Below are 27,891 nucleotides of genomic sequence, written 5' to 3'. Positions count from 1 at the left end.
AGGTTTCATTCTGAGGCAATCTTTACTTAAGGAATTTACCATTTCTATTAACAAACAGCATGACCAGAATATTATTTCCTTTTTCATTAAGTATTTTCCAACATCTTAGTCTATAACCATTTCTCTGTAAGTACAATGAAGGGTTATGCTTTCAGAAAGAGACAAACAGACGAAAGGAGTTGTCCACAAATCAGTTCTGCATGGAATTGTAGATTGACTTCTGTAAAAGCTTTTGAGCAGCCATCAGAGCGGAGATACATAGATAGATGTCTATATACTTTAAGCATGTACATCATTCACCTCTCACAGAATGAAAAATTTAAAATGATTATTCAAAATTATCAATGAAAACAATCTAATTATCAAGTCTAATACAGTTCTCAGTTTGGTTCCTCCAAAGTACAATCCAATATTGAGCTTTAAGATCTAGGCTTCTTCCTCTGGGTGCTACAGTAACAATATATTATCATGCATTTATTACGCAAATGATGGAGCAAAAAAAATTATTTGCTGGTCTACTCATATTTGAGATCTATGCTAATGCTCTAAGTAATTGTTCTAGGCTACAAACATCTATCTGAAGGGTGAACAAATGAAAGATATTACATGGGACATAAATGCAGAAGTATCTTACTATGCATACTTAGAGCCCACATTTTAAACAGATTAATTCTCCTTAAATTGCATTCATATCAAAATTAAATTTAAGCTCAAATACACTCAGATATCTGAAACACTTTGAACAGTTTCTTTGAACCTTTTTGATAGGAGCCCAAGAAAATTCTATAAATAATTAAAAGACAAGACAGTTTCCTGTGTTCTGACCTTACCTTTTTTCACCTCGATGTTCAAATTTGACTCTAACATCATTCTGTAAGAAAAGAGATAAAGGAACCACTATTAGTTTGTTACCACCTCCTTCAATGAAGGCCATGAAATCCTATTCAGTCATCCTACACCAAAAGTCAAATCCTTAAGCAGTCCATATTCGTTTTCTGATATACCAAGCATTTTAACAAGCTACTTCTGCTGAGGTATCTGATAGATGCTTAAAGTGTGTAAAAAACCCAAAAAATTATTCTGAAGTACAAGGAATGCTTCTGTAAGTAAACACATTATTTTCTATCAATATATTTTAATATTACAACAGAATCCTGATTTCAAATTTAGCGTGAAACTGATTACTAAAGAATTCTCTATCATCAACAGGCAGGTAGATTTCGCTTCCGTAACAGATTTTTATGTATGCTGCAGAGCTGAGCATTCCAGGCTTAAGAAACATATTTTGTTTCATAAGCATTACCATAGAAACCCACACATGTAATTAGGCCAGCATTCATGCAATCAATTTCCCAATAACAATAACTTGATACTTGATCTGTAGTACATGGAAATAAAATTGCTTTGCAAAATCATAATTTTAAGAATCAAACTGTACTAGCAACTATTGCAGGAAAAAAAATAATACATTCAACCACACCAATTATATCCAAATAACAATGTTGTATCTTCCAAAAGAATTACTTGTGCATCAAGTGATTACTTTCAAAACTCACAAATTTAAACAGAATGACAAACGTGTATTTCCACCTCACCACTACACTTAAACTCAGCAACGGCTCAACTATTTTTTTTTCTAACTTTCTAAACATGTATTGTATTCAAATCATTTTGGATCATATATTCACATTACTACAATGTCTAAAGTCACAGCTCAGAAATTAGTTACATTCAACTAACAACGCACCATTGTGTTATATACTAAACTCTTACAGCTTTTAAAGCACAGAATGAAAAAGACGTAGCCATTAGGTTTTGACAGTTTAAGAGCCAAATATATTCAAATACTTTGATCTTTAACAGGTTAAAAAAAAGACGGCACAAACTGAAGTTTCATGAAATATTGGACTGTCAATTAAGGATCCAATCAAATAAGCATACAGTTCACTCAGTAGGGCTATTACAACAATTTGGGTAAAAATCTACATCCTCTAGTTTCCTAATCTCTCCATACAGCAGTTCAAAACTATCAACCAAGTATTTACTACTTTTCCATCTGTGTTCAGTATCTGCAGGAAAAAAAAAAACCCAGCTGAGAACTCCTCACATTTCTAGCATACGAACAAACAAGAAACTGAGGACAAAGATGCAGTAAAGGAGCTTAAGTATGTTTCTGCTGCTGTACTGACATTCTTTAGTACGATACAGCTGACAAGTGGGCAATCTAATATACCTATAAAATTCATTCTAAAGAAGTATTCCAAATAAGAGATACTAGCACATCTTGATATTTTAAAGTAGTCTAATACCAGTATAATAATAATAATATCAATCTAGACACAGTGTCAAAATACCCCTACAATCTTCAATTTGTCAGGACTGGAGTCATTTAAGCATACACTATGATCTGGTCTGAAATGCCACCATTTCATTTTGCTGCTGATTTAAGAACACGAACAAAGAAAATGGCAGCACACGTGGGAGACTAATAGCTTATTCTGGTACGCTCACTGGTCTGGCAAGAAAAATAATTATAGAAGTCACAGCAGGACATTCCGTGTTCAATAGGTTAGTAAGGATATTAAAGATTACCTGTTTTTTAGGTGAAGACGACTTTGGTTTTCCTGTTTCTTGCTGAGGCAATACAGGACGACTGGCCTTATGAAGCACAGCCAAATCCTGCATGATTGAATTCAAAGCTTGCTGCTCATCTGCTCAGAAGAAAAGACCAGATAAGAGAAGTGTAAATGACTGTTACATTTGAAGTGCATTACTGTCTCATTTCACAATTAGGCAGTCATCATTCTAAAACCTAAAAGTCCATATTACACTTCAATATATAATTGCCAAATTGAAAGAAATTACTGCCATGTTGCAAACATTTTTATTTTATTTATCATTAACACTTCTTAAGGAAATAAACAGCTTAATCAGTAAATACACTTAAATGGCAGGTTTAAAAACCTGAAGTCATAACAGAGATAATACAGCTTGCAGTTCTGTGGAGTTGTCAACTACAAGAAGGGCAGAAAAAAGAAAAAAAAAAGGTTTATTTACTTTGTTTCAAACAACGTCCATGGATGAGATTTTAACTAGATATCATACTTTCCCCCTAATTCATAAAATAAAGAAAAAAAACAAGTACTTTTGCATCATTTTTCCTCTGTCCTGAACAGGTATAGTCATGCACATAGGAAGTGTACACAAACTCCCAGAGGAATACCTCCATTGTTTGGGCATCTGCTGGCAGCCCACATAGTAATTAAAAATAAAATTAAAAAACTAAAACAAACAAACCCACCACAGAACTTTTCCAGGACTGCAAATGTAGGGGTTTTAAGGCTCACAGGAGTAATTCACAAGGAGAAACAGAAGCACTGAACCTAAAGGGACAATTTAGGAGTAGGAGTGGTATGCAGCTTTGATTTCAAGTTCACACAAAATCCTAAATCCTGATGATCTGCTGCAGCTGTGATGGCCTGCAGCCATGCTAGACAAGGTCTGCCCTGGAACTGGGATGCTCCTTTAGACAGGAAAGCACTTAAGAGCTCAAAAGCCTGTACATCCATCACTAAGGGAAATTTATTTGTCATTAATATTTTGTATTAATTCCCACAGCAACAGTTCTATACTCAATGTGCATCTAGAACACTGGATAACAAAATTTATCTGGAAAGGTGTTGATTGTATGCCTTCACACTACTCTACAATGGATATGTTTGTTGAAGAATTCATTGCTAAGTGCTGTGGCTTACAAAGAACAGTATTTCTCAAACATGGACCTAAGAAAAACTCAGCATTAAAATCAGCAAGCGAGCATTCCAGGTATTCAGCAATGATGAGAATTCCTTCACACTCTATTCAAATATAACCAAATGTATTTGTCATATCAGGAAATTGTGAGATTTCAGTGTTCCAATTTAATAGATTCCTAACAGATCAGAAAGCTGGTCTGAAAATGAATAACTCTGATCATCACTCATGCTGTCATTATTCACAACTCTACTAATATATGCAAATCTATAAAAGCAAGTTTTACCAGCAATTTTTAATGGCAGAACTGAGGGCATTCTCGCAGCTCACTTTCTCACACTAAAACACATTTCAAAACTTGCCACAATTTAAAAAGTTAAACTATTAAACTATTTTACTGTGTTATAGCCTATTCTAGCACTCAGGGATTAAAAAAAAAAAAGTTCTTTTAGCAGTTGGTTGGAGGAGGTTTAATTTCCAGTGGTCACTATGTAGCGTATTTCATACAAAGGAAATCTAAGCATTGTGGCAAAGCATCTAAAGTTTACTTAATATCCAATATGACTCAACAGTCATTTCTCTCACACAAAATGCTGGAGAACCTCAGAAATCTATAGAGTGCTGTATTTCTAGATTCAGCTACTTTATTATTAAGCATGAAGTTCAGAAAAAATAGCATAATAATAAAAGATAAACAAAAGCAATACGAAAATGTATGTTTTCGTTGGTTTGTTGGGATTTTTTTGAGAGTGAGCACCAATAACAACATTGCCAACTAATTAAAAAGCATGTACAACTTGAAAAACTGACATCAAATTTATAGTAATGCAAATGTGCTACATATTTAGAAAAACACAGTTAGACCATCTACACAGTCCTGGCTTTGCACTCCAATGACACAAGATGATACGATAAAATTCTTTAATATAGATTTTGTGGGGGATTTTTTCCCCCAATAGCCATTACCATTTAGAGCACAGTAAATAATGCTCAGTACCCTAATACCATGAATCTCAATTTCCTATACTTGGATTTTTAAGCTACCACATAATGAGGGAAAAGTGTTAATTCCAACGGAAAAAAAAACAGAATTATTTTGAATACTAGCAAAGCAGCTGAACACTGCCTTTCATGTAGATGTTACACTGAAATACACAGCCAAAGCACACATTTCCTAGGAATGGTTTTACATTAATGTTTTTGGACTTCAATAGAAATGAAAAGTATCCGAATTAAATGTTTATATACATTACACACAAGACTTACCCATAATGGCAGTGAGCCTGAAAACTTGAACTTCAGGGAAATAGTTGCTTCATTAGCATTATTTTATTTCCTAAAATACAAAACCAGATATACACAATTATTGAAGCTGACAAAGCCATGTAAAAGAGTCAATTCTTCACTGTTCATGGGCAGTTTTTCTAATAGTCTACATAGCAATTATGCATATAAACTATAAATAAGATTGCATATGTAGATATGACATGTGGAGAAAACAGATATTGTCCCCAAAGCCTCACTGAGCTCTGAGCAACTGGGCTCTGTTTAGAGACATGGTTTAGTGGTTGGACTTGGCAGTGCTAGGTTAATGGTTGGACTTTATGATCTTAAGGGTCTTTTCCAACCAAAACAATTCTGTGATTCTATATAGACTTTCAGAAGACATAAAGCCCAAACTAAATATTCTTCTAGACTTAAGGTGATTTTAGTCTCTATCTACACCCTCAAATGATGATTAGTATTTTAATTAGCCATAACACTCTGCTACATGGGATATCCACTACTCCACATTATTAAGAACAGATTCTTTTTCTACAGGTTCCTATATCTGGTGTTCAAAGTTCTGTGTTCAGAACTACATATATATAGTTCATATATAAATAAATATATATGAAACTCAGAGCACAAATCAAGAGGCATCAATAGCTACTGATTATATAAAACCAGAAAATTTCAATTGGTAAGTTTTTTTCATCATAATTCAAGAGCATTACACAGATATCCCAATACTCCTGAAAGCAAATGCCTCTGGAATACAGCAGGTATAATTTTTAAATATACAATATACAAGTTATCCAGAAAAGCAGAAACACAGGGGTCACATTTACGTACAAACCCTGAAGATCACAATATCTTGAACATCAATTAAAAAAACCCCAATAATTAAGGACCAATTAAAATAATCTTTCTATGAGATGCTATTATGGAGCTTAACAGCTAAGAACTAAAGAGAAGCTACACCAACAGAAAAGGAATTATTTTTTTTTTCTTTTTTAAACGGAATTTGTTTTCTCCTGGTTTAATTCCTTACCAGTGTCAAATGACCCCTGATACCAGCACAGGGCCACTGGTGGAAGCACGTGGCTGAGAACAGAGGAGAGGTGGGCCAGCCAGCCAGGCTTCCTTGCTGGAATATTTTGCCAATTTTCTAGCTAATAACAAATTAATTACAACTTCCCAAAGAATTTCTGAGCATCTTCAGTTAGGCATCTAAGAGTTTCTCGTATTGTCTCTTACATACTTATTTCATGAAAACAGCCTTTTTAAGCAGCATTCATTTCACCAGTGGAACTAGAAAGCTTCAAGTACTTCTGGGATATTTTTCAGAGAGAAATTTGGACTTGAGAGCCATATAAAGGTCTCTGCTGTATACTGCCTTTTACCTACATATTGGATGAATCATTTACTATTGTCTATTTCAAGCTCCATAATAACCAAGAAAAAATCAGGCTTTTAAAGAAGATCCAGAGGTCCCACTCCGCTATCAGAAATCATTTCAGTTGAGAGAACATGCAAGAAAGCACACTGGAACTAAAATAAAGCTGAAAATATGGTACAAGTCCATTCAGAGTCTATGGACAGCCTCAAAACAGGACCTGAAACAGCTTCCAAGTGTTGTGGGAAATGCTTTGTAAAGTATTAAAGCCCGCAAGAGTGTGAGAAGTCCATCTGGCCTGGGCTGCCCATAGTCTCAAGACACAACCCCAACCTTTACCATTAACATGGTCTCCAGCCTTTTGATGCCACCACTGCAGGAGACAAAAATCTGTTTCAGAAAAATTAAAAAAGAAAAAGCTTCTGTTGCTCCATAACAGACAAGGAAAACCATGAAGATACAAAAGAAAGGGATTTGTACTAATCTTCACAGAGAAAAACAGTGGCTGAATTTTCATTTATTTGCCAAATTATAGTAGCCAAGATCACTCAAAATAAGGACAGAGTATTTGGGCCTTGCTCTCACACAAGATGCCAGGACATCTGGTTTTCTTAGTGAACTGGGATTACCTTTATAGCCTTAAATATCACAATTAATTTTTTCTTCCATGTCTGATTCTTTGCGTCTTTTGCATCCCTAAGAGTCAAAACCCCAAAATAGAACATATATTCAATGATTTCCTACGCTATGTTTTTTGCCAGCAGTAGTCCTGGGGGATATTCCAGAGAGTTATTCACTAAAATGGTTATAAAACATTTTTCAAAATTCTGTATTTGATCCAACTGCCTGAAAATGAGTGTTGTTTTCATAGAGCGTCTATTTAATTAGCTGTCTTAATATATTAAGCATAGAAATGTGTTTCATGACTTTGGATGAAGTACTTTTGTAATACTTCCTTGTAAGCATTTCAAAGAAATACAAAAGTTCTGTGAGGCATTTTAAATCTTCTGCCACACTTTATGAAAACAAGAACAAGTTATATCTCCAAACAAAAATACCCCAGATGTTCTTCCTCAACCTAGCTGAAATAACCAAACTTGGAAGATCAAGATTTGAGCTACAGGGCTCATAAAGGGCAGGGAAGCAGAATAAGAAGAAACATCTTAGGAAACATCTTCTGCAAGTTCCTCCAGCTGTAAGAATTCATTCTTCAGTATTAATCTGTGGCAGCTCTCATTAGAAAAACGTAAGCTAATGAGCGAGCATCCATTTCTTTTCCCTTCCATTTCCTTCTTATTTCTTAGAAGAAAACAAAAAACAAAACACAAAAAACCACCCCACAAACCAAAAAACTAGAAAAATTAAATTTCTCTGAATAACTTAGGGACTTCTCACTTTATTATCCCTTTTAACGAAAATTCTTTCTGTTCAAATATAAAGTATAATTAATCACCAACTAAACATCTTAACAATCTTTTTGTTAGCATTTAGTTTCACTTCAAAAATAAGCGAAAAACATTAAAATTTTAATTAAACAGGTGACCCAGATCAAACTTTATGAAGACTTCACCTTTGTGAATTGAGAACACACTTCATTTTCACAATGGACTGTAACAACAGAGGGGTGGCGTGGAGAGAGTTGTAACAAGCTGGCAAAAATCAACATTTTTTCAAACAAAAAAATATACCTTCAGTATAAAGAGAAAAAAGCATATCCTAATCCATGGTTACAAAGCAGCATTAGCAAAACATACACACAGACTAGGTGACAATCCAGCATAAAAAGGAAGCGCAGCAGAGAAAACTGGAACTCAAAGAATCAGGAGAAGCAAAGGCAGCAAAACACAAGGGCAGATGCAAAGGTAGAATAAAATTATGTCAAGGTCTTGCAGAGAAACACAAGCAGCTTGAATTTGAATGTAATTAAAGAAAGTATGACAGTGAATTTCAAAAAGGTGATGATGTGATAAGAGTAGCAAACAAAGAAGAATATCCTAGCAACAGCATTTTGGATATAAGGGTTGAGAGATGCTGATTCATATTCATGATTCACTTCCCATCAGCCACCTTCCACGGAGCTTCAAAGTCTTTCAGAATCTCAGAAAGCCGCTGAAGGAAGAAAATACCAGGTGATTCTTAGAAATTGTTTTTAGCTTTCTCATAGCAAATGAAACTAAGCTTGAAGGCAAATAAGTCATGCAGATGATAATCTAGCTGTTCAAATACTCTGTGCTAATTGTCCATATGCATACGCTTCTCCTGTAATAAACGCAACAGGATTAAGCTGCCTCTCAGTTACTCAGAGATAAAAGTACACAAACATCGGCATACATCACCTTTCATAACTGACTTGGTCACATTCAAAAACTTGTAGGCTAGGAAAAAAAAAGCTTTACACACAATAGAGGAAGAAAGCAAGTAGATGCTATCTGGGGTGAGTATTTTTTAAGCAAGCTAGAAAAGGTGTTTTAATTCTGTAGAATATAGAGATATATAGCGTGCAGAAAGGAAATGGTTTCTACAGCATCCAATGTCATAACAAAAGTACAACAGTTAAAGAGTAAAATTATCTATGGCTGCAATGAGAGCCATAAACTAATCATATGAGAACAGTAAAGGTAGTATGGAAGTACTTAAGAACATAAGCCAGCTTTCACGCTGCCTCATATGTTAAAAATCAAGAAGAAAAACCACAGTGAAGCAAGTAATCTTTCCTAGCCTGATTTTGTAAGGAATTCAGACTTCTACAGTAACACTTTACCTACACAGCAAGGTGCCTCCCACCTTTGGAGTCCAAACCTGTTCCAAGAGCGGGGCAGGAATCTCAAGAATATCAATTCCCTACAAATTTTCACTAAAATAAATCAGTCCGATAATACACAGTTCCCTGTTCTTGCATCAAAGCAAAATGATACAGTGTGAACTCAAAAGAAGATGTACTATAATTATTCCAACCACAGGTAAAGATTAAATTGGAAATTATATTATATTAGGCATAAGCAAGTTAAACCAAAATTACAAGAAATCAAAATTTGCTACCATTGCTATTCAGACACATACTTGTCTATTAAAAGATTATACAAAGAGCCAGGTAAACATGGAGAGTGAGCATTCACAGGTAATTTTTCAGACTGTAGAATGGATAATCAGAATATAAAATAAGACTATAAAAATTTATTTCATAAGAAGAAGAATGAGCCAGACTAAATGTTACTTCTAAACAATCAAATGCTTGGTCTCACACAACCAACCTCTTATAAATCACAGTAAGCAAGGCTGACAAAACCTCAAGTGATCTTCTAGACAAATACTCCTACTTAACCTTTAACCAAAACAATGTGCAGCACTGCTTGTCTTTTTTTTTATTTAAAATCAAATAAAAATAGTGTCTGTGAACAAGACAGCAAACAGTAATACCTAAATCTGAACTTCTATAGAAGAATTTTTCATAGCTTGAAGCAATTCTTGGCATAAATGACAGGAACTTACATAGTGTGGCAAGCACAGAAGAAAATACACTATTGTTACAAGACATTAGCAGATACCTAAAAGAAGGTAACTGCATAGAAACGAGTGTAAAGGAGAGGATTTTATATGAACGTACACACAAACGAACATTGGACAAAAGCCGCCCTTTTCAAAGCAGCAGCAGTGAGAAAATCATGAAGGATAGGAAAAAAAAGAGAAGTAAAGAATAGTAGTAAGAAAAATATTTAAGCAGGTAACAAAAAGGTCTGTTAATAATTGGAGTCTAACAATAACATATCAGATGTGCGTTCAGTTTTATAAAAATTCAGATCTTTAACATATTGTAATAATACTTAAGAAAAGGTGTTCACAGGGAAAGTAGAAAACAGAGAAAGATTAAATCAATCCAAATCAAAAGCCAATGACACATTGATAAATTAAGGTAACATTTGGAAAATCAATCAAACAAACAAGGACTCAGTGGGTCAAATTTGGAACATTAGAAATTAAGTTTAACTGGTGAATAAAATAACAGAAATATTTTTCATGTCATAGTACTATGGGATCTTTTAAAAAGAAAAGATATTAGAGAGGAATGAATGGATAAAAGTTTCTTAGAAAAAAGTTGTTAAAACGTTTGATTCCAGCCTTCTTTGCGTACATCAAGGAATCTTAAGGTCCGAAAGCCAGCAGGAGGGATCTTGCCTATCAACAGCACACCAGTAATGGCATAAGCCACTAAGCAGTAATGTTCTCCTCCTTACATCTTCCTCTGTCATGTGACCTATTCTGAAGCACTTTCTCCCCCCCTTAATTTATCCCGATAGTGATAAATAGTGAGGTTAATTGCACTGGACAGGATACACTGAGAGGGTCCACCTAGTTCTGCTGTGCTAGGAAAGCCTAGCAAAACAGCAGAACCAATCAAGCTCTGCCAGCTGATGCCCCAGAGCAAGGAAAAGAGACACAATCTAGCACAGCATCCCTGCAACCAGGGCAGTGATTCAAGACTGACTACCTGTCCTGGACTCAGACAGCTCTGACAGAAACTGTATGCCCCTCTTTTTTTCACCTTACTGCTTGCTTTTCCATAGTTACCATCATTCAACAATTCTATCCTGAACAGCTGAACTAACCCTTCTACCACTAGAATGATTGACAGAGCAAGGAACATAAAACACATCAAATAACTCCTTTGCAGAAAGAGCATTTCTGGTTTATTTCCTGCAAAAGTACTTGGGTTTATTTTTCAAAATATTTTTAGTCTTGTCCTGATTTTATGTAGCTTAGTCAGTATACATCTAAACTTCCCCCTGAATTTCTCACTCTCTTGTAATTAAACCAGTTTATTCAGAACCCCAAGCTATTTTAACCTATTGTACGGAGACCAAGCAACCTTAAACACATAGTACCATGAGCCAACTACCGCTATCAGCATAATGAGCTTCATAAAACAATAGCATCCAACTCACTCAAAGTTAAGAGACTTTGTTTTTAATAAAAACATATTAAGGGAAAAACCCCAACCTTTAGATACATGTGTTTTACTGAATTTAGATGGTAAAATAGCAAGTGGTGATAAAAAACAGGAACAAATAAACAGCATCCATTTTTTGTTCTGGTTTGAAAAAAAAATATCAAGAGGATGTATACAAACCACAGCACAGCGTTACTGGAACAGAAATTTCACCATGCATAACAACAAAGGGATACAATGCACTATTTGTAATATGCTTCAGATCAAATATTTTAAATTAAAGATCCAGGGACTTATAAGGGTCTAACTAAGACTCTTCACAAAATTAGTGGTTCAGTTTTCTGCACCATTCTTGCAAATACTTGGTCATACTTGGAAAACAAGAAGATTCTAGTGGATTGTAAATATTGTAGAAATAACCGAGAATGATAAAGGAAAGGATCAAAGAGCTGTTGATTAGTTACCTCCACAATTGAGTAAAATAATGTAATAATTAGCTTGGTTTCTACTACGGAATGAAAAGCAAACACACAGTAAATGCCTTGATTTGCCAAGCAAAATATGGCTTCTTGAAATGATTACAGATTAGTTAACAGAACTAACTACAGCAATTACCCTACTTAGGTTTTTCCAACCTATTTGGCTAAATATCACATGATATATTAATTATTTGCTTTAAAGTCTCAATTAAGTATCAGGAAACTCAGTTGATGGATTAAAATAAAATACTTTGAGACCCATCTTTCTACTTAGCAGAAAACATCAATGAATACGATTCCTAGTGCAACCCCCTACAGACTGGCAATGATCAGGTAGGCACAATTTGATACACAAGTTGCAGCTTAAGCAAATGACCTGAATCATGTTTAAAAAGTCAAATGTATTTAAATACAGTTGAATATTTTAAACAAATACAACAGTTTATTGGTTTTCTCCCTGCATTTAATATTTTTTGTATTGTGTTTAATAATTGGGGTTTTTTTAAAGAGATGAGCTGCATTTATGGTGCTAAAACTGACAGGACTGCTTTTTGAACCTTTATTCTCCCTGCAACTGGGAAGGCACCAACCTGTAATTAGAAGTTATATTTTGTGTAAGTCTAAATATTGTGGTTTATTACATTTATTAAATAATGCTTTTGCATTGAATGCATTTTGACATAGAGACAATCATTTAGGAAATCGGAAAAAAGTCGCAGCTGCAAGATTGGACAGTCTTAGCAAGAGACAATTCAGAAGAATTATTTAAATCACAATATATAATTATCTAAGAAGTGCAATACAAAATTAAAGAGGGATAATGCAATCCTCGTGTAAAAAATAAAAACAAACCAGTGTGTGCAGAAGCCATCTTGCTTCTGTACACAACCTACAGATATACTGTTTAGTGCAGAGGACCAGAAAGACTGCAGACAGCAAGTGTGGAACGGCTGAAGCATCAGTGCCTTATTGCTATTACAGATGTATCAGCTACCTCTACAATGCGCAGGCTTGACATTTCTTAAGTTGAAGACTTTAAAAATCTTCCTGGTGAGCAAAAAAAGGGTGAATTTTATGTGTAATTTACCACATAAGACCACCCAGACTTACCTCATCTGTACAGCTACAGACATGATTTGGTATTTATTTTCTGAAAAGAATGGTTACTAGCTCCTACTCCTTCCAGAGTTCAATTAAAAAAAAAACAAAAACAAAAAAAAACCAAAACCAAAAACAAAAAACCCAAAACACAGACTGGCATAAAATACAACTTCTAATTATGGATGGTGCCCTCCCAGTTACAGGGAGGATAAAACCTCGAATAGCAGTGCTATCAGTTCTAGCACCCTAAATACAGCTCATCTCTCAAAGTACTTTGAGAAACAGACTTCAGAACAAACTGAAGGATCCAACATGCTCAATGACAAAAGTAAAACTGCATCCTACTCACACTAAATCTTTAGTTTCTGCTGTTCTATAAACTGTAATTTGGCACATTCATATAACATTTATCAGCTCGATGAACAATGATCTTGACTTGAAAAAGTTAAAATGTGCTGGAAGGCTTTAGAATGCAAGAACACAGTTTTTAAGGATTGTTCTCATAAAAATGTAAAGTAGCAGATAATTTAGTTCAAGATGAGTTTATAGCAAAATTATGCTTTTGAGATAAATATCTTAACACTTACAGCAATATTCACAAAGAGTAACTGTAGTCTAGGAAAGCTAATCTCCCTACACTTCCTTTACAGTTGATAGGGAGATAAGCACATTTAGAGAGTTTCAAGACACTTAAGTGCAAGTTTCCTGCTTTGAATGAACCTCTTATTTCCAAATGGTATCAAGAGCCTCTGTTGGCTAACCCTTCATAAGCCCACTCCACTTCAAGTACACAAAAAAAAAGATAAGATTGTAATTGGCTTCAAACAGAAAAGCATCTACTTTCCTCAACAAGATCTCTTTCTTCACTTAATTCAAGTTTTACAGAACTTCTCCACTTCCTGTATGTTATTGCCTCAGCAGCAGCCAAAGCACTCTGACAGCTCATTTCTGTCATTCAGACAGATCTGAAGAATGACTTTGCTGATACATCAAGCAAATCTGCCTTGAAAATCATGATACTTTCTTAAGACCTGTTCATGATTCCAACAAAAAACCCCAAACTATTATGAAACAAACTTGCATTTTAAATTGTGGAAGGTCACAACAGTTCAAACTTGCAGACAGATGCCAACTTGCAAAATATTTAGTGTTGCCAACTTTGCAACGGAACATACTGGCTAGAAATCGACTGCTCATACTCCTCTACTCTTACCCAAGACCAGATTTTCTCACAAAAGTATGTTATAAAGTAATAGATGCAGTTCACTGTGCTACAAATAACTGCACCACTACCTCCAAATCACTCTGAAGTCTTGGAAGTTTACCACCACCATCGTGGCGGAAAGTCTCAGAGCATCCCAACGCTAAGAATAACAAACTCTTTACCATTAAATAAGCTATAAGCTACATAAACTGATGAATGCTATTCACACCATAAAAATGTTCAAGGCTTACTCAGTATATGAACATTATAGTGCTCACACAAACACAGAGCAAAACACTTCTGTGATGTTTGTAACCTTTTCCTAATTTACGATGTGAACTGAGTAGCCCCATAAAATGCTTCTCAAAGAAAATAAAGCATATGAAATTTTAATCCATACAATGCCATGAAACACGCACTACAACAAGTGTTATAATGAGATTTAGATCCTTCTGTTTCTCCTTCTAAAATTCTCAGTGGTGCTCTCAGCTCAGCACCTGCTGCTGTTCTCTGGAGGCCTTCTGCTGAAGCTGTCATGAGTAGCATCAATGTTATTTTTACTCCAAACTTAGGACTATCAAGTCAAAATATTTGTGAAGAAGGTCTGAAGGTGTTACAATGAAAACCATTCCCCACTACAAATGTAACCTCACATCCCCTATCCATGATTCTATAGGAGGAAAACTTTTTTTTTTTTTAATCACAGACAGATCCCAGCATACACCTTAAAAGAATACAGTTTATCTTTCTATGACAGAATCCAAGATCACCAGTGAAGCCAAAGAACTAATTACACAGGATAATAAACTTACTCTTACCAGCACTGCTGGTATTGGCAATTCCTGCAATCTTCACAACTCTTACGAATGGAGCACTGTGCTACCACCAGTGACAAATAAATGAATTTTAAGAGTAACCATTCACTAGAAAAGTGAATCTATCACAAATCACTTATAATCTATGAACATTATTCTTTAAGCAAAAATAAAGTACATGAGACAAAAAGCAGGCTTCCAAGAGAAAATCGAGTATTGTAAACAAATGAAGCATTTCAATTAATGTATGAGAGCAATTACATACAACTCATCAGTCAGATTTTGCTTTTGAGAACACACAGAAGAAACCACATCGTTAAACTCCAGTAACTAGTTCTATCCTTTTCAGTTCATCTTCCAGTTCTGTAATCATGATGGGCTGAAAGACGACTATTTGGGGAAATAAGCCAAAGAAATAAACCCACTTCTACAGCTAGTTTTAATATCTATCTTCAGGTGCTAAACTGAGAAACTTTGTTTTTCTTCACTATAACCACCACATTTGACAGCATCTTCCATTCAGAGTAAAACTCACTGATTTCACAGTTGTAACTGTTAGTTTTAATCATGGCTGCAAAATACACTATCATTTCAAATCAAGTACCACAAAAACTGAACATACCAATACATACAAACCTTTCTGATTAACATGATCTGCCCAGTATCTTGCTGTGACACCAGTAAGGACACAATCTAATTCTCTAGGGACATTTTCCCATCTTCACTGTGAAGACATCTCAGTCTCATTTGCTATACATCTTCCAAATTTTGCATCAAATCAAGGAGGAATCCTCAGTGAACAGCCTTTGTTCTATACCATCTTACTCATTCCTCAAAGCACAGTTGTTCCACAAAGCACACTTCTTCCTGCACACTACAAAAGGCAGCGATACAATGATGAAATCCAGAGTATGATAACATAACTACGATTTTTCTCATCTTATTCCACTACCTTGCCACCAAGTTTTCCCATCACATTAACACACCATCACCTGGAGCTTCTGCCTAAAATGCCTTTCCCGGCTCACACTCCAAACTTTCCAGTTCAATACTCCATCTGCTCTCTCCCCATCATAACTCAAATTAACTCTGTACATTCAGTCAGACATTTCTTCCATTATTTCTATCACCAACAGGAAGAACATAAAATGCAAAATATCTCATAATACACTAACACAGAATATTTAAGATATGCAAAATCCAAAGATTTTTTTACCACACACATAACATGACTGTGCATCATCGCTGAGCAGGTCTAAATAGACAAACTTCTAAGTTTTTACCCATATTAATAGGCACCGGTTTTAAACTGCATGACCCACATAGGCCAACACATTAAGATATTGCTAAGCTACAAGGTACATATGCTCTTTTTCACTTTGTGCTGTGGTAAACAATCTTTAGCTTCCTGCAAACCAGAAAAACCTATAAAGACATGTATCCTCACAAGGTTTCCTCCTTGCATCTCCCATAGCATACCTTTTTAGCAGCAGGTACCAAATCATTACAATGACATCTATGATGCTAAATAATTACATTTTTATCACTTGAGGGAAAGTATAAGAACCCTCATAAATACAGCTAATAAGGTAAACTAACTACAGATTCAAAAGTTCCAGAGGAAGGATTACTATGTACATGCCCACATCCAAACATCATCTTTAAGACTACAGTTCCACGGCTAAGGTTGCATTTCTGTCACAGAAGTAGTCCTGCTTGCCTGCAGCTACTGCTGCTTTCCAGCTGAACCTCAGTGACAAGCAGATCTAGAGCAAACAGATGATCCAGCTGAAAAGATTTATTTTACATCTTAATTAACCATCAGCCTATCCAATGGATCTCTCACTTCTACAGCACAAGTACCAACACAAAGAAAGGAGCAAGAACTTATAATGGAACCAATCCTCTTGTTTTCAGAAATATTCAGGTGGAGGTAGAAAGCAATAAAGGGCTACAAAATCATATGAGGAACAGAGAGATGGGCAGAGATGATTTGTTCACACTCTTCCAGAAGAAATGTGGCACCAAAGGAAACCAGAACAAGCTAAGTTAAAAAAAAAGGTAGTTTTTAACATAACAAATAGCATATCTGTAGAATGTTTAGCTACATGCAAAAAAGGACTGGCCAAGGTTACTAACTAACTACACAAAACCCACATCAGATTAAGAACAGATCTTTACTGAAAATAGTTAGGGATTGAAAGAATATTCAAGACAAGTATTGTATATGCTTGCCGTGCTCTCACTCTTCCATAATCACTCATTCATGCTTACCATTGGAAGAAGAATATTGGATTTCTTTTGTTTGATTTCATCATGGATTAAGATTTTACCTAAAACTTCTCAGCCACTTCACCAAAAACATTTACATTTTCATTTGAAAGTCTCAGCTGGTATTCATGAGAGCGCCAATATCACAGACACAGAGCCTTAATAGGTATTCTTTAAAGGAACTTGCTGCAATAGCTTACAAAGTCATTCATTACACTATCCACCTCATCCCTGCCAGAAGTTAATGCACTGACTGGTATCAGCAGTGCAAGAAACTCTAACTACTACTTTCTACCCATTCACTTTCCATCAAGCCCTTACGGAAAAAACAAAACAGTGCGTGAAGGTCTGGGGGTTTGCCATTGCAATTACTTTTTTTTTTAAAATAAAAATCCTCATGCTGGAGTTACAATAATTGTGGCACTGCTAAAAATACACACAGTCAGTATGACAAAACAACAAATACAGTCTGAGCTTTACCAATGAATTTTCAGCAGTTAGATTTAAAAACCAAAAATATTTAGTGTAACAATTCTCATGTTCTTCACAAGAGCATCTTATTTTCTGTTTATTTTCTTTAGACATTTAATTACTGCTTGTGTTACTATTTTAGTTTGTCATTTTGTTTTTTCTTTAATTCAAACAGCAGCTTGATCCAGATGTTTTCCAGTTTTGAACTGTTTTGCTCAAAGGTGAGACTGTAGTTCCCATTGTTATTGTTTTGGTAACATAGCATTCAAACTGTTGACATTTACAGAACTGTCTTGCCTAAATTATTTTAAAATAACATTCAGGATAGGTAAGAGGTAACCAACACTGACTACTTGAATACTTCTTCCTGCAAGAAGCTAAAGGCCTTCTTTAATAATTATTATTGGTATCTGTTTTGGTTTTTTGTGAAGGCAGTACTGCTGAAAGAATCACACAATTTGTCCCATCTGTGATCAAGTCTCAAAAATTATGGATAAAATCATTTACATAAGTCAGATAAAATGGAGTAAAGCCAGGGAACATGTTGAAAACATCTGTTTTGTAGCTGGCTCTGCAATTCTTCCAATAAAACACGCCTATAGGACAAAAATTTCTTCTACTATGGCACTGGACTATATGACATCTCAAAAATGGCAAAAGGCTTGTTCAGGTACAGTTACACTGACAGAAATTATCTTAGCAATACAACTTCAAAGACAGAACATGTATAAAATAGACTGGTAAAGACATTTTTTTTTCCAATAGAAGCTGCATCTAATCCTAGAAGAACTTGTTCTCAATCAAGTTTCCTGTTGTAGAACAGGCTTATGTTCAAAAGCCACAGGGACTGCATGTGCTGGGAAATAGATGTAGAAGAGCAGAAACTGCATACTTTCCTGTAGAATAACTTCTTGAACAGTGATCTTGCTGAGTCTAGAAATACTTAACATAAGAAAACTAACCTGAAATAAAGATTGAACTCAATACAGTATAACGTTGTATTCTTCGGAAAGATAACTCAAATTCACAAATATGAAGAAAAAGATACCTGATTTAACAAACACTTATACAAGTCCCTTGTGTTAACAAATGCAGGAACCAAGAAACTAATGATGTTGGGAAAAAAAAACAAACAACCAAACCCCAACCATAGGTGCATGCACACACCCTAGAATGACATTTTAATAAGGCTGTCTCCTGCAAATTATAAAGTTAATTACCCTGTTGCTGCAAGACTTTGTCTGGGGAACTTCGAAAAAGATACAGGCAAATCACAGGGAGTCCAGTGAAAGTTAACAACAACAAAACTCCTGAGAAAACATGACCTGTGAAGAAAAGGTCTGCTTGCATAGTTCAGTAAAGAGAAGTCTGAAATAAAAGGAGGAACAATCTTCATGTATGCAAACAGTTGGTGCAAAGAGTACAGAAACCATTAACCTGCATGAGTAGTAATAGTTGGACAAGAACTAACTGGCTTAACTAGCACCAAGACAGAGACTTAAGTTAAACATTAAGAAAAGCCTCTGAACTATAATGATAGCTATGTACTAGCTATAAATAGACCAGTGAAGACATGTGGTATTCCCCTCTTTTGAGTTTTTTAAGAATAGATGAGACTAATGTCTGCCGGACATAATTTCAGTGTATTTGCTTCTGCCTCACAGCAGGGATCTCATGAAATCCCTTCCCTTCTTACACATCTATCATTTCATCATTTATCCAAATAACTGTTTATCAGCGTTATCATACTTAAGCTTCAAAAGTACAGTCTTTGCAATATCAACATTTGAATTTTATTACATTGCTGTTGTCAGACTATTAGTGTACTCAGCACAAAACATCCCAGAAACACAAAAGTAGCATCTTTTACTACTGCAGATAATCCACAGAAGTGGAAAATGATTGAATGGAAATACAGAAAAAGAAGCAAGTGGGGAAAAAAATACTGAAGGACTCAAAAATGGCTGAAAACAAAGCTACAGCAAAGAAAAAAACCCAAACTTTAGCCTAAAGAAAATTATTTTCCTCTCATGTGAAAAACTAAGTTACAGTTTGCTGTTATAATTTCAAAAATATGCAATAATTTGAGATAAAGAAGTAAACATAAGTAAAAGATTTTGCTAACGGACAGGAAAAAAGGTCACGTCTCTACAGGCCTCCCTACATTACCAGTTCCCGACTCTCAGTTTTTAAAGCACACTGCAGATACCCCTGCTTTGGCCTTGCTCAAGTAAGTCCAACTTCAAATGGCCTCATTAAGTTGGGCTATATGTGTATTTGCGGGTCAAGTGTCTCTAGAGCAGCGGTTGCCACAGATGGAAATTGGTGCAATATCCTAACACTGAACTCCATCTTTCCTTCAGTCATTGTCACCAAACCTCCTGCAGCTTCTCAAAAAATACACTTAAGGTGAATATATTAAAAACATCTCAGAAAAAACTGCAAGCAAGCATGTTCAGTCTAAGAAATTAGGTTAACATAGAGCCATAAGCTGTACTTGTTGTTATTACTAAATCAAGATCTCATGCTAAGGTCCAGATGTGACAATCACAACTAATGCACTGCATTCTGAAAATGTTCCCACTGCCCAATTACATGTTTACAATGTTATTTTGCAAGATATGTGCAATTACAGCATGCATGATCTATTTTGACCTATTCCTTAGCACTACAAAATACCAGAATATCAAAATAGCAAATGCAGTATTGGTTCTTTTAAAAAACATATTTCTTTTCTTCTCTCCCACAAAAGAATTAGTGTGGTTAATCAAATTCACTGGGGATTTTTTTTTTTTTTTTTTATTATTTAATACTATGTCAGTTCTACTTCAGAATTTTAAAAGCTTAAATTTAGAAATCAGACTTTCAGGACAGCAAACTTAACTGTTTGCTAATTAGATAAACCTAGGTAGAGTCACTAGCCAATATGTATATTTACATTAGTTTGTCTCATATATATGAAAGTAAGTTCTGCAAAAGTAACAAGATGTACTTAGTTACATTGATCAGTCACATTTTCATCATTCATTTTTCTCTAAATAGTAGTCTAAATAAAGGATAATGTTAACAGCAAAGATCTAAGAAGAAATTATTAGAAAATAAGTTCATTACTCCAGACCAAATGTGAACCCCTTTGGCTGTGTGTTTGGTGGGAAAGGGGAAATCAACGAAGGAAATCACTCTATTATCATTCTCAGGTTACACTTCATAAGAAAACATTAATTTTAGTTCAGAGAATGCTTGGTTTGAGGGCCACTGAACAGTGTGTAACAAAAATAAATTACATGTTATTCATTACTTTAGATTTAGTTTGATGATGTAAAAAGTCAGCCTGCAGTAAAGGTAATAGAGATGAAAGACAAAAAAATGAAACTTAAGATTGCTAATATGCAAAGCTTTTTCCAAGAATTTCTAAAAAAAACACTTATTAATATTGACAAGGTTTTAAAAAACATTCTGATTCGTACCCAAATATTAACACGGTATTTTAGTAAATTGTAAGAAAAAAAAAAAAAGGAAAGTAAAAACTATAAATGTGAATTAAATTACAGCATGACCGACTTTCTTGCTTTCTCCACAAGAAAGCTGTATCTTTATAATAAAAGAATAAGTCTTCTGTATTTAGCTTAAATCAGCTTTAAATTCCACAAGTCTGCACACTGACTAGCTTTCCTAAGAACCACAGCAAAGAATCACTGATGGGTCTATAACCAAATTTGAAGGGTTATTTATTTTTACCATGAATTATCTACAGTTTTATCAACATAAAGAAAAAAAAAAAAAGAGAAAGTATGACCTTCCCTACCATAATATTAACCAACAAGATAAAGGTCTTGCGACTCTATGTTAAAAAATTCTACCTGTCACAGATATCTGCCAACTCACATATACTACAAAAGCTCTCAAGATTACCAAACACCACAGCTATCTTAGAAAAAGTTTCCTCTGACAGTTTAGAAATCTCAGCAAGCCAAGACAAGCAATTCAGAAACATCTGTTTTCTTTCTTCCATTAGTGTCAGGTAAACCACTGACACAGAGTTCATCAAGACAAACTGTACACAGATTTTTCTCCAGCAATGAGTCAATTTGACAAACATTACCTTGCTATTCTGCTTTATCAAAATACAATAAAACCTTGGGAAAAAAGTCAGATTAATTATATACAGGCTCATTATCTGAATCAATATTCAGGTTCAATACATTTCAGTGGCTATCATGACGGAACACAAAGCATAAAGAAAACAGGAATTACAGCAAGTTCTCATTTTTTAATATATTTCTGAGAAAAGCAGTTAGTTAAAAAGCCACTGTAAGTAAAGGCATACATGAAAGTAAAATTTCCTCATAGAGTATTTCTGTTATTTTCAAATGACAGTGAAGGGTTTAGCTATAGGGTAGGGGAAAATTAACAACGAAGAAAATTCTTGTAAGGTTTTTCAGTTTAGCATGAGTACTAACTCATCAGTGCCCATTCTCTTAAAACTATTCATAAGGGAATTCCACAGGAAAGAACACTTTATAGGGTATTCTGCTAATACGGCACGAGAGAATCCAAGATGTTGTGCAAGACAAGCGTGTAGACATTCATCCTGCAAATACGTCTTTGCCATATGCATAGCAACACATTTCTGAAGGCCTCTTACACTCCGCAACGTGCCGCATTGTTTAAAGAAAAGAAATGTTATAGCTGAGAAATGTCTTCTGTATGAACTAGAAATCCTCCTTATTTCAAGGTGGGCTTCTATTACCTTTAACCACCCTCTCAGAGGGCACTTCATGATACAATACAGCTTAGAAGCGCTCAGCTTATTTAATGCTTTGATCTTCAGTAATTCCACAGCCAAAAACTAAACCAGATTTATGAAGCAAGAGAGGAAGCCAGAAAAAAAAAAAAAGGGCAAAAAAAAAAAAGCAACCTCGTGGGTACTGCAATGCACCTCAAAAGCAATAAGGGAAAAAATAATCTAACATTCACTTTTTCCCCCGACAAAAATATCTCGCAGAATCTGACCTACATACCCAATTCGTAGCACTGCTATCACTGCAGAGCAATTTAAAGACAAGAGACTACAGCATCAGCATGCAATCGCAGGAAGGTTTACGGTGACATATGAGTATTTCTAGACCTCGTAAAAATCCTTAAGATTCTGCAGTTACAACGTAGATAACTAACGCGTCGTGTTCCCCCAGCACCTCACATAACTACACCGCCGCGTACCTCCATCTGCACAGGGACGGTGCCCCCGGCGGCTCCCAGCGGTGCGGTTCGCGCTCCCCCCCGCCAGCCCGGGCACCTCCGGGATGCCGAAGCTGCCCCAAGCGTCCCCCAGACCGGCGGCCCCCTCCACTGACAAACCCGACCCCGAAACACACACGCATCGGGGCGGCCGAGGGCCTCCCCCCCCCCGCCCGGCCTTTCCCACAGCCACCCCCGCCCGCCGCGCCGGCACCGACCTGTGTCACAGCGGAGGCCGGGCGGCCGCGAGGGACCCCCCGCGCTGCCCGGCGGCGGCGGGCGCAGGCCCGGCTGGGCAGGCGGCGCGGAGAGAGCGGCCAGGTTTCCGGAGAGGAGCCCACCCCCCCCCGGAGGAGGGGGGGAAGGGGCCCGGGGCCTGCCCGCGCGGGGGCACGGCGGGGAGGGTGACAGGAGCCACCGAGGCCGGCGCGGAGGAAGCCGCGCGCCGAGGCGGACCCGTGAGGAGGGGAGCGGGGAAAGGTGTCCCCGGAGCGCTGGCGCTGCGGCGGGGCCGGGCCGGGCCGGGCCGGGGGAGGGGGGGATCCCGTCAGGCGTGAGGCGCCGGCGGCTGCCGCCGCTTCGCTGCCAACCGAAAGCTCCGCCTCCCCCTCCGCCGAAACTCGTGACGTCGGCCGCGCCGCCGGCGGGGGGCAGAGGAGGGCAGGGGGAGCACGTCACCACGACCCTGCGTCACGGCGCACGGGAGGTGCAAGAATAACGGCCCGCCTCTGCGCACGCGCAAAAAGAGGAGGAGGAAAGCGCAGCCCGCACCGGAGGGCTGGGGCGGCGCATGCGCACCGGGCCTCGCCTCCGTCGCGCCCGGTCTGCGGGGCGGGGAGCCGGCCGTGCGCGAGACCGAGCGCCGCGCGACGCGCCTTTCCGTAAGGCGGCCCGACTGACGCGAGGAGGCCGGGGACGGGGCCAGGCCCCGCCTTCCCCGGTGCAGCTGCGGAAAAGCGCTGCCGCCCCGCCTGCTGGTGCGGCGGTACCGGGAGGTGAAGCCCGGGCCCCGGCGGCCGCCCGCGCTGGGATTCTCCGCGGCACCCGGCGGCCTGACAGGCCAGCGGCACAGGGCTGTGTGCCTCCTGCTGCTGCTCGAGTGTCGCGCTGTACGCCATCGCACGGAGGAGCGGCCGCCGTGTTTCGTCAGGCGATGTGAAGTTCGGCCCAGCCCATTGCTTTTCTGACGTTTTGTGATCCCTTTTGTGCAAGGACAGGATGTGAGCAGTCACCTCGTTACAGTCACGTCTCCATTGCTTCCTTCAAAAACCCCCTTGCCCCTGGCAAGCCCGCAGCGGCACCCCTCCAGAAGGGCTTGCTTTGACTCCATGGCTGCGCCTGCCTTTTAGGACAATCCAAAATGCTGCTCTGCCGCCCTCGGGGTGCCCATCTCTCCCAGCACATGCTGACCGCTTTCTGCTGGAGCTGCCTTCTTCCCTCAGGAACTCCATACATGCTAGGAAGAAGGATGCTACCCTAAATTAATCAGCGAGGAAGCACTCCCTAATACGTAGCAGGACAGCTATGACTGCTACCCTCGAAGTCTAAGTAGTAGATGCCTGTAAATATTACCGTGGCACTGACTTTTGTACAGATTTAAAAATAAGCTTACAGTGATGAACCTTTGTGTACAAGATGCATGGGTGACCCCTGTGTGTTTAGGAAAGCCCCTTCTGGGGCATGTGACAGGCAATGTGTGTTCAGAGAGAGTGGTACCAAGGTATGGTGATGTGTGCTGCTGCACCTGACTGTACAGCACCGCAGTCTCCACTGAGCTGCCGCTCCGTGCTCTTTTCTGGCCCTAGGGCCAGAGATATTTAACCTTTAAGACAATTAGAGGTTTGTAAAGTCTGGACAAGGCCTCAAAATCTTCCCAAAACAAGGGTTGGGGGCTTTTTTTTTTTTGTTTGGGCCACCTTAAATCTGGGAAAACCTACTTAAACTTCCATTCAAGACTTACATCATTATAGGCATATATATAATTATGCAGGGAAGTCCTTTCAAACACACAAGTCTTCAGTGGAACAGGACCCTGAGCTGCACACCGAGGCAAGTAAATTTTCAGTGGGAACCACCTATGAAACTAAAAATGACCTGAGTATTTTGAGATCTTCCACTGAAATAGACTGCAGAAAATTATAAAAACAAGTATTGTCATCTTTTAATAAAAAAAAATTGATTGAAGAGGACTGTGCTAAAAAGACCAACTGATGAAGCATATCCAAGAAAGGCACAAGGCTCTGAATCACAGTGATTAATAAGAACTCCAGAGCCAACATGAAGGAAATGGAGTTGTGCCTCAAAATTGAGACACTTTGTTCCACAGTTGGTAAAACTGTCAGCCATGTTCGTGAGACACTTCTTGTGCCCAAGAATCTTTAACTAGAAAAGTTAAAAAGGTGACCTTTTCTGCTAAATGATAGGGAAAGAGCCAAGAAAAATGCTGACTTTGTGTGATGCTCCTGCACCATCAAGCAAGATCAATGAGCCACAGCTGCTTACACAGCTTTGAAAACACATCCAGTGTTTCCCTTGCCTTAATGTTCCAGTTCATGGCCATTTGTCAGTGTTAGCATCTTGCAAATGGATTTCACTGATGGAGGAAGGGTTAGTGAACAGTAGGTTTTGAAGCCAGAGTTCCTTCACTACAGAAACAGCAAGCAAGGGTTGTGCGAAAACATCCCACATTCCTCTGCCCATGTGGTCCTTCGAATTTCTGCACAAAGCCCGAAGAGCACAGAGCTCTCACTGCACTATGACCACCGTCCCAAGAGTGCTTTGCAGAGGTGATGAGGCATCAGCACTACTGTGCTATAATCCCTAAACCAGAGCATCTTCAGTATCAGGAACAGGGTAAACAGCTAAATATTGACTTTGAGATTAAAAATATCTACCAACACCAGGGATCAGCATTTATGACACTGGGTCACACTGAGCTCAGCCTAAACCCAGGGGCATGGTTCTGAGATCATGTGTCATGCTACTGGAGCAAAATAAAGCTTACAAGAACAGTGTAACTGCTGATATGGAAAAAGAGCATAAAAATAGATGACAGAAGTTGCAATAAAGCAAATTAGTTATTTATGCATTCAGCACAAGCCCTATAGAGGTGATGGAAGCTGGGAGGAGTGGGGGTGGAAATTATAGGGTAAGCACATCTTAGGATAGCGTACTCAAGCAATTGACTGAAATCTGGCAGTATGGCTCTCCCTGGATTCCAGAATCAATACCTCATTGCAATAAGCAGTTCTCGCCTTCTAGACGTATTGCTTGAGGCTAACAAGTGCATGTATTACTTAACGCTAAAGCCATAGCTTCTAAACACTTTAAATGGGAACAACCAGCCCCTTTTCACGGCCATGCCATCAAACTCCTTTTCCTCCCCAAGTTTCTTTGCCTCCCCACCGTTCCTTCCTATAGCTGATACCATATTACCATGTTACCGCATTCTGAACTACATCCCGAAAAGGATCTAGTTAAATAAGTGATTAATTCCATATATTTTTCATCAAAAGATGAATTAACAGGCAATGGAACAAGCTGCTGGAGACAGAGCAGATAAGAGAAGTCAAAACGGCTTCTTTTGGGAACAGTAGTAGTGTAAAGTTTGTGATGCCAGAATGTTATAACACGATCAAGAGTCCTTCCTCACCAGCAGGAGGGCCAACATTCTGTTTATAAATGTAAATCCAGCTTGCACGCATTGAGGAAACAACAGTATTATTTCCAGCCTTTGCTAGTCCTACCTGCCTGCTATCCTCCTCTGCCTTTCCATGACAGAAGAAAACCTGTGCCTGCATCTCAGTAGTTCCAGTTCCTCCCAACAGAAATGCACCGTCCCTCTGAGGTTGATGCCGAAAGAGAGGAAGAGCAAATAGCTTGGGGAGGACAGTCCTAAACCACTGCTGGAAGATTCGTAAGAGGCTTCGTCTTCCCCCCCTAGCAACTGTATTTCTTACCCAGACTGGAATTTACCATCATACTTAGTGTTTTGCATTCCAGGATGCATTCCCACTGCCCAAGACATTTAAGTTTAGTTCCAGAACAAAATAAATAAAGAGCAACCAGTTATTGACTTGTCTATAATACTTGAAACAGACCAAAGTATGGGAAAAACACAGGAGTCATTCAGGTATGGAGTTGCTTCTCTAGAAAAAGCACACTATAAATGAGACCGGGCAGCAGTACTGATAGGTTTGTCTGCTCCAACCCCATGACTGAAGTTTATGAAGCAACTCATTTACCTCTAGGACTCAGCCATATTCAATAATCCAGAACACAGGCACCGTTGACTTTACTAATAAGATTATTCCCCTAATGTCTACATTATTCAGCCATTTAACACAAGTCTGCCATTTGAGATGCAAGAGTAAACTAGCAGATGCTGATTAGAAGTACATTAAATTACACTATCAGACAAATAGCATGCTTTCTTAAAGATTATACAGGATATTCTATACAACTATTCAGAAGACTAAACATGGCCATAAAAGCTTGTAACAAGCAACTGTTGCCTCGTATTTGTTCATTTACATCTTAAGGCAGACAATGGACCTTACTGCAGAATGATACTGCACAGACTATATTCCCTTTAGCAAACATGATGACTGTTAATCTTCAAAGAATGAAGATTTTTTTTACAACACAGGCTTCATTTTACACTAAGTAAAACTCCTGAATAATCAAACTTCATTTTACTATAAATAAATACCCTGAATACTCTTTGTGTTAAGCAGAATATTGATCATCTGTAAAACATAAGGCAAGTACAGTTGATAAAAATTCCCCTTCATGGAACCACACTGCTTTCATAAATGTGAAGTTCTATGATAGTGAAGCAAAGTAGCAGTTGATAAGCACCTATTTATCAGTCAAATGAGTATCTCGTAAGGGGTAGGCAGAATAGGTACAGGTTTAGCCAGAGGTAAATAATGAAGTAACTAAAAAAGAGATTT

General features: G+C 37.8%; 1 protein-coding gene across 3 annotated transcripts in view; it reads right to left on the bottom strand.

The window, feature by feature from the left end:
* Nucleotides 1-23,598, bottom strand: part of MAP3K2 (mitogen-activated protein kinase kinase kinase 2) — a 49,908-nt gene extending 26,310 nt beyond the window's left edge. The window contains exons 1-5 of one of the 3 annotated variants that reach the window (XM_075756989.1): nucleotides 23,155-23,545; nucleotides 5,020-5,089; nucleotides 3,302-3,383; nucleotides 2,593-2,711; nucleotides 831-871 (exon numbers count right to left, since the gene is read on the bottom strand). In XM_075756989.1, the coding sequence (XP_075613104.1) occupies nucleotides 831-871; nucleotides 2,593-2,685 (134 nt within the window). In that variant the 5' untranslated portion in view covers nucleotides 2,686-2,711; nucleotides 3,302-3,383; nucleotides 5,020-5,089; nucleotides 23,155-23,545. Of the gene's footprint in view, nucleotides 1-830; nucleotides 872-2,592; nucleotides 2,712-3,301; nucleotides 3,384-5,019; nucleotides 5,090-23,154 lie in introns of all 3 variants that reach the window. The other 2 variants (XM_075756987.1, XM_075756988.1) reach the window with 2 other exon arrangements.
* Between the last annotated feature and the right edge of the window lie 4,293 nt (nucleotides 23,599-27,891).

This window comes from Balearica regulorum, chromosome 6 (assembly GCF_011004875.1).
Source record: "Balearica regulorum gibbericeps isolate bBalReg1 chromosome 6, bBalReg1.pri, whole genome shotgun sequence".
NCBI classification, from domain to species: domain Eukaryota; kingdom Metazoa; phylum Chordata; class Aves; order Gruiformes; family Gruidae; genus Balearica; species Balearica regulorum.
This window is presented reverse-complemented; position numbering and strand designations above follow the sequence as displayed.